This window comes from Bison bison, unplaced genomic scaffold, assembly GCF_000754665.1.
Source record: "Bison bison bison isolate TAMUID 2011002044 unplaced genomic scaffold, Bison_UMD1.0 scf7180017864068, whole genome shotgun sequence".
Classification (NCBI taxonomy): Eukaryota; Metazoa; Chordata; class Mammalia; order Artiodactyla; family Bovidae; genus Bison; species Bison bison.
In genome coordinates this window covers 10,625,482-10,632,774 of record NW_011494640.1, presented here as the reverse complement: position 1 = coordinate 10,632,774, position 7,293 = coordinate 10,625,482, and the positions used below count along the sequence as shown (strand labels likewise).

At 37.9% G+C, this 7,293-nt stretch overlaps 1 protein-coding gene across 3 annotated transcripts in view; it reads right to left on the bottom strand.

The window, feature by feature from the left end:
• The window catches only part of DOCK10 (dedicator of cytokinesis 10), a 240,864-nt gene that overhangs the window by 48,199 nt on the left and 185,372 nt on the right, over positions 1-7,293 (bottom strand). For all 3 annotated transcript variants that reach the window (XM_010837054.1, XM_010837053.1, XM_010837055.1), the window contains exon 29: positions 1,939-2,022. In XM_010837054.1, coding sequence (XP_010835356.1) covers positions 1,939-2,022 — 84 coding nt within the window. The remainder of the gene's footprint in view (positions 1-1,938; positions 2,023-7,293) is intronic.

Here is a 7,293-nt window from a genome sequence, read left to right as displayed (position 1 = left end):
TTACCATCTTTCTAAATTCCATATATATGCGTTAGTATACTATATTGGTGTTTTTCTTTCTGGCTTACTTCACTCTGTATAATAGGCTCCAGTTTCATCCACCTCATTAGAACTGATTCAAATGTATTCTTTTTAATTGCTGAGTAATACTCCATTGTGTATATGTACCATCGCTTTCTTATCCATTCATCTGCTGATGGACATCTAGGTTGCTAGGTTGCATTCTTTTAAAAAATATTTACAGAAAGAACTAGATTTTCAAAACTGAATGACATATAATCATGCAGTTTTCCTAGCTAAATCTCCACAGCTAAAAAATAACATTCAGGCTCCTAAGCCTAACAGGAAATGCTCCAAGAAGATCATTATTTACTTTTGGAATTTCTATATTTGTTTATTTCTATAAACATAAATATATTCTATTTCTATATTCGTAAATATATTTCTATATTCTTTCCCAATACCTAGATGACTTCTCTTGGGGACTTATTTTCCTCCCAGTGGGGAAAGGTTAATGGGGAACTGTTAATTCAGGTGCCTTCTCTTTCACGTGACCCAAAGCAGACCAGTTACATGCTTCCTCTCTGGAGTGTAAATCTTTTAAAAAATTTTTTTATTGTAGTATAGTTGATTTATAATGTTGTGTTAGTTTCAGATGTACAGCAAAGTGGATCAGTTATTTTATATATATATATATATCCATTCTTTTTAAGATTCTTTTCCCAAGTAGGTTATTACAGAATATTAACTAGAGTTCCCTGTGCTATACAGTAGGTCCTTATTAGATATCTATTTTGTATTATTGCAATCTGTATATGTTCATCCCAATCTCTTATTTATCACATCCTCCCACATTTCCTCTTTGGTAACCATAAATTTGAGTGAGTCCATCTGTTTTTTAAATAAGTTTATTTGTATCTTAAAAAAATTAGATCCCACATAGAAGTTGTGTCGTGTAGTATTAGTCTTTCTCTGTCTGACTTACTCCACTTAGACAATCTTGAAGTCCATCCACATTGCTGCAAATGACCTTATTTCATTTTTCATGGCCAAGTAATATTCCACGGTATACATGTAAGCAGTGTTAAGAGGGAGAAAATGGTCCCATTTCATTATTTAAGGAGCAGCAGACCTTGGCCCCAGGTTCATCCTTTGTGATTACTCTTCTGCCCTGGAAGTGCCTTGGTCTCTGCTCTTTTCCAAGCCTAGTTCTCCCAATATCCTTCCAATAAATTCCCTTTTACTCAAATTGGAGTAAGTTTCTGTTGGTTGCAACACAAAGAACCTTAATGCTTAATGATACAAGTTTCAGAGTCTGGCCCATTTCCAGTCTTATGTCCCTCTGGCATATGCTATATTATATAGCTCAGTGGTTCTCAAACTTGAAAGAACACAGAAATCACCTGAAGGTGATAAGAATCTTGCTGCATTCCAGATTTCTGGGCCCCACCTGCAGTAGCTCAGCTCTGAGATCACTGGTCTAGGAACCACACTTTGGGAACCACTGCTCCCTAGATATTAGTACTATTCCCTGTCTCCTGACACAGAGTCACTATTTATGTAAGGTGATCAACTGTTCCATTTTGCCCAAGACTGGAAATTTTCAGAGAAGTGGAACTTGCTAAAACCAAGACAGTCCTGGGAAAACCTGAGGAAGAAGAACTGCAGCTGGAATCACTCCTCTCACAGCCCACAAGAAACAGAAACGAAATGTGAACACTTTAACTCCACGCCCATTTGTTCCCCACGAAGGGAGGACTTGGGAGACTTGCTGAGATGACGAGCCATTTTAAAAGCCTGCCTTTCATTGTATAGAAATTGTTTTTTGATACAAATAATGGATAGGTTATTGTTTTAGACAGATTATACACAGAGACCAGTGTATTTATTTGTAATGTAACAGTTTAGAAAGCCATCACTCCTGAACATGGTTCTTACCTTGGGATCACCAGAGGAGAACATGCTGATGTAATTGTTAACCATCTTAAACACAAAACCCCGGTCCATAAATGTAAAGCAGCGCTAAAAAATAAATAAATAAATAAATAAATTCAGATGTTTTTATTTTAAGGATCATTAAAGCTGTTAGAAAAGATGATTAAAAATATTGATGCAAAATAACATTTCACTAAATGTCTTATATAATAAATGTTTGAACAATATCTACAATATGCTTAAGCATTCATCCACATATGGCAGCTAATTAAAATACCAGATACAGGACACACACCACAAAGTTACAAACCCATATTTATCATTTTTCATAAAACATCTCTTGGAGCTTTGCAATGAAATATTGCAAGCCCTTTCCTTTTAATATAGAAATTTTTAGCTTTTACTTCTTATTTTTTAACCACTTTTCTACATTTTATTATTGTTTTTTAATAGTTTTTTCCACAGTTCCTTAGGTGAAGATCATTTACTGTACAACATCTGGTAAGAACAGGGGCAGCAGAGACAGGTCAGGGAAACCTTTTGCAATCTCACTGGCCTCTTTCAATAGCTTTTCTTTTCAGCCAAGGCAGCTTGAATTTGAAGAGTGAAGGTAAGAGAGACTGAGATTTCTATCAGTGAGCTGCTCACTGTCTGTCTTACTCTGTCTTCACACTCTTGTAACTGTAATAAGGAGAGTCTTAAGCAGTAGGTAGCTTTAGAGGAGTCAGGCAAGCATTGCAAGTCAGCTCAGCATCTGCTCTCTATCCCAAAGACTAATGGCCACGTAACCAGTAACCAAGCTACGGGGGCCAGTTCCTGCACTGGAAAAGTGTGACGTGGGCATGGACTGTTTCCTGATGCAGCATCTTGGGCACTATAGTAGATTAGCTTATGGAGGTCATCACTGCATGTGTGTTTCATTCTACCCATCCACAAGTGTGCGAATACGTGTATCACGTGGGAAAATTTCTCGGCTGCTGTATCACTCAGTATAGAAGGCTTCTTTCTCATCCAGAGTCCAGTAGGGTCCATTGTAACAGTTTGGCGTTTCTTAATCTCTCAGTTTTACAAACAAATCTCTTTTCTCAGAAAGGAATGGACATAAAATCTTGTCATAGGCAGTACGCATATGTGCGTGCTAAGTTGTTTCAGTCGTGTCCAACTCTTTGCAACTCGATGGCCTGTAGCCTGCCAGGCTCCTCTGTCCACAGGATTCTCCGGGCAAGAATACTGGAGTGGGGTGCCATGCCCTCGCCCACCTCCTCCAGGGGATCTTCCCGACCCAGGGATGGAACCTGCGTCTCTTATGTCTCCTGAATTGGCAGGCGATTTCTTTGCCACTAGTGCCACCTGGAAAGCCCTACCGGTAGTATTCCAAGTGGACGATTTCCCATTGAAATACGCCCATGTAGAAACATGAGTCATTTTCTCTAATAACATTTCCAGTTGATTGGTCAATCATATGTTTGTTTTGTTTCCCTTTCCATTTTTCTATGTTTTATTCTGAGTTTTTTAAATGTACCTATTCATTACATACTACTTCATTTATATTTTCATTTTCAGTATGAATTTAAGTTCTTTCAGTCATCTCCCTTTAGTAAAAAAGTGAAAGGCTCCCTGGTCCTCCTATCTCCCAATAGAACAGTGAGGAAAGGTAACACCAGAGCATAATCACAGGTGCAGAAGATGTAGAGGAGGGGAGGAAGAGGGCTTTGATGTCCTCTGCACTATGCAGGCTCTCAGCAAGTGGGTCAGGTCCTCTAAGGTTCTCCATCTGTAGAATGAAGTCCCAACTGGTGACCCTTGGAATATTCCCAATGTGGAGCTCTCTCCCTGGAGACCTCTGCTATTGCTGTCTCATTCCTGCTGGGAAGAAGCTTGGGTCTCACTTTGCAGAGAGGAAGACCATCTAGTATAACTATGGGTTCTAGAAACTTCTCAAGAAAGAACACAAGAACAGAAGCACTTTGGTGAAGTCACAGGGCACCTTGATTAGATGGAGGAGGAATTTGTCAGTCATGTCACTGAAAGGTTGCAGTTGCCACCTCCCAGAGGCTCCTGTAGCTAATCTGTGAGCTTTCAAAGGAGACCAAACTCCATCACCCATGAAAGGGGAAAATGAGGAGGAGGGTGCCTACCCTGGGGGGTCTAGGAAAACTCAGATTTTCTTGAGATTTAAGACCTTCTATGTGGAGAACTTGTCATCCTCTTTTCAAGGGGCAGTGAGGGATAAGAGGGGCAGGTTGTTCCAAGGATACAAAGCTGGTAGAATCAGCCTTTTTCCTACAAAGAGCCCTCCTGCGGGTCAAGCTTCATCAAATGTGTCTCTCCTGTCATCGGTACCCTGTTCTGGCCCATTCCAGCACCTTCTTAACCCCAAGGGCAGAGGATCTTTCACCCATTGTTAAGGCATGGAGGGGCCTCTCTGCTTTTGTTTTAAAATAATTTATATTAACCTTCCATATTAGCAGAAAACAATTTATAGCAGGCTTTGGCAAACTATGTTCCATGAGCCAAAACTGGCCCACTGTTTGTTTTTGTAAGTAATGTTGTACTGGGACACAGCTGTGCCCATTTGTTTAAATATTGTCCATGGTGAACGGTCTATGGGTTTCCCTGGTGGTTCAGATGGTAAAGAGTCTGCCGGCGATGCAGGAGACCCAGGTTCAATCCCTGGGTCAGGAAGATCCCCTGGAGAAGGAAATGGCAACCCACTCCAGTATTCTTGCCTGGAGAATCCCAAAGATGGAAGAGTCTGGCAGGCTACACTCCACGGAGTTGCAAAGAGTTGGACATGAATGAGTGACTGACATAGAATGGTCTATGACTGTTTCTAGCTGAGTTGGGTACTTGCTACAGAAACTGTATGGTCTGCAAAACTAAAAATTTTAACATATGACCCTTAACAGAAAAAAATTTGCAGATTGTTGATATAAAGAATAACATACCCTATCAGACTTTTTCTCAGTTTGGCTTAATAAAGGAAAATATTCTAAATTAAACACTCAAAGATATATTGTAATAAAAAATTATTTATTTTGTTTTACCAACTGTGAGAACCAATGAGAATTTTATTCTATAGCTTATTTAGCGATCAGTTATGAACTCAAATTACAAAACACGCATCTGATACCCTTTCCCTTTATATTTTACAAAACTACTTGGTCCATCTTTTTCTTCCTCATCTGGATACTTTACTAGGTATTAACTTACGTATCACCACAGCAACTCTTGCATAGATTGAATTTATAGAAAACATTTATTTATTCCACAAACACAGAACATTTAAGTGAAAGAGAGTGAATATAAAGACTTTCCCTTTCATAGATTTGCTTATCCATCTTTTTTTTTGATATTTAGAGAGTAATATCACAGATGTTTCTTTAAAATATTTTGCTACCAAAATCTGTATTTTATATTAGATGATTGCCAAATGGTTTCCAAAAGCAAATTGAAATAAAGTAGAGAATAGTCAGAAGAGTGGGTAAAAAGACATGGCTGTCTGAGAAGGAAAATTAAAATCAGAATGAACTTTCCTTTGCTACCTCCTTGGTATTATATTTGCAAGAGAAGAGTATCTAGACAGCTACTCTCAGGTAAATTAGAGTTGTGACCCAGATTGGCAGTGGAAAGAAAAATTACAGAAGCTACATATGTAGACATGGATGCATTTGCATCCTATCTATCTCTAGGAGAGAACAGTCAGAGAAATGGACAAGGTTTCTGGCTTAAGTGCTACAAAAACATTATTTTCCCATGATGTAAGATAAAAGAGGACACTCTCACCTAGGACACTTTCATGTGGTCACCCTGGAGGTACCACATTCTCCGTTTTTGGAAAGCAATCTTGGTACAACCATGGTGTTACGATACTTCAGTTGTTAAATTCTGATGACAACTAACTTACAGTATTAGATTACTAATGTAGAATTCAACAACCAAAAGAGATAAAAGTCATTTGAAACCTAAGTTAAGTGAATAACTACTTTCTGGGAATATAAAAGTTTTGTAACGCCAACAGTGGGGCAGTGTTGAGCAGCTGAACACTCAAAGTTCATCAGTTCACATGCATTATGCCAAATGACTACATTCAATTTAACATAAAAAAACCATGTCATCTTCTTTTCTCTTTTCCTTTCTGCGTTCAGATGATTCATATAATAAACTTTACATTTTAAAACAAGCTTTCTGGGTCAAATAAATTCCGTAAAAGCAATAATCTCAAAACAATGCCTGTACAATGGATTTTTATAATGTACATTATACTAAGTTAGCGTTTCCATTTATGAACATCACAGAAGTCCTGCTTTCAGTTTGCAGTCCATGGATCCACATATCTTATAGACTGTATTTGTTTATCTATTGTCAATCCATGCTTTTTACCCACAGCTTTCACAAACCACTGGTGTCACCATTAGCTGTATACTCTGTGTCTCTTTTCACCTTGGACATTCATGTTAGACATTACTTTATGTACCACCAGAAGCTACTTTTGCATAAATGAGGTCCAAGGAAAGCATATTTTTTTCTAATAAGTACAGAACATTTAAGCCAAAGAGGGTAGATAAGGGGTCTTTTCCCTTTTTAAGAGACTTGCTTATGCAACATTTTTTTTTTTTTGCAATTTAGGGAAGAATACTCTGCAGATGTTTCTTAAATGCAGTGTGCTTACAAATTGGACAACATGTCATTTTCTCCAAATTTTCTTTTTCATCAAGCACTTCAAATAAACTACTAGCATAGTAACAAACTTTATTCTCATAGGTCTTAAAATGTGGTAGAAAATTAGAGTAAATTTTTTTTCTATTTTACTCTCTTCCTCCTTAAGCCTGACCATCTCTTTCTCTTTCTTGAAGCAAGAAAAAAGCAAAATTAAGATGTAAAACAGTGAAAAGGAAATTTTAAGAGGTAAACACGCATAGTACATAATTTGAAAGAGCATTTGACACGTCAAAAAAGAAATTAGACTGAATTAAAATTCACATGCAGAGTACATCATGAGACACACTGGACTGGAAGAAACACAAGCTGGAATTAAGATTGCAGGGAGAAATATCAATAACGTCAGATATGAAGATGATACCACCCTTATGGCAGAAAGTGAAGAGGAACTAAAAAGCCTCTTGATGAAAGTGAAAGTGGAGAGTGAAAAAGTTGGCTTAAAGCTCAACATTCAGAAAACGAAGATCATGGCATCCAGTCCCATCACTTCATGGGAAATAGATGGGGAAACAGTGGAAACAGTGTCAGACTTTATTTTTTGGGGCTCCAAAATCACTGCAGATAGTGACTGCAGCCATGAAATTAAAAGACGCTTACTCCTTGGAAGGAAAGTTATGACCAACCTAGATAGCATAT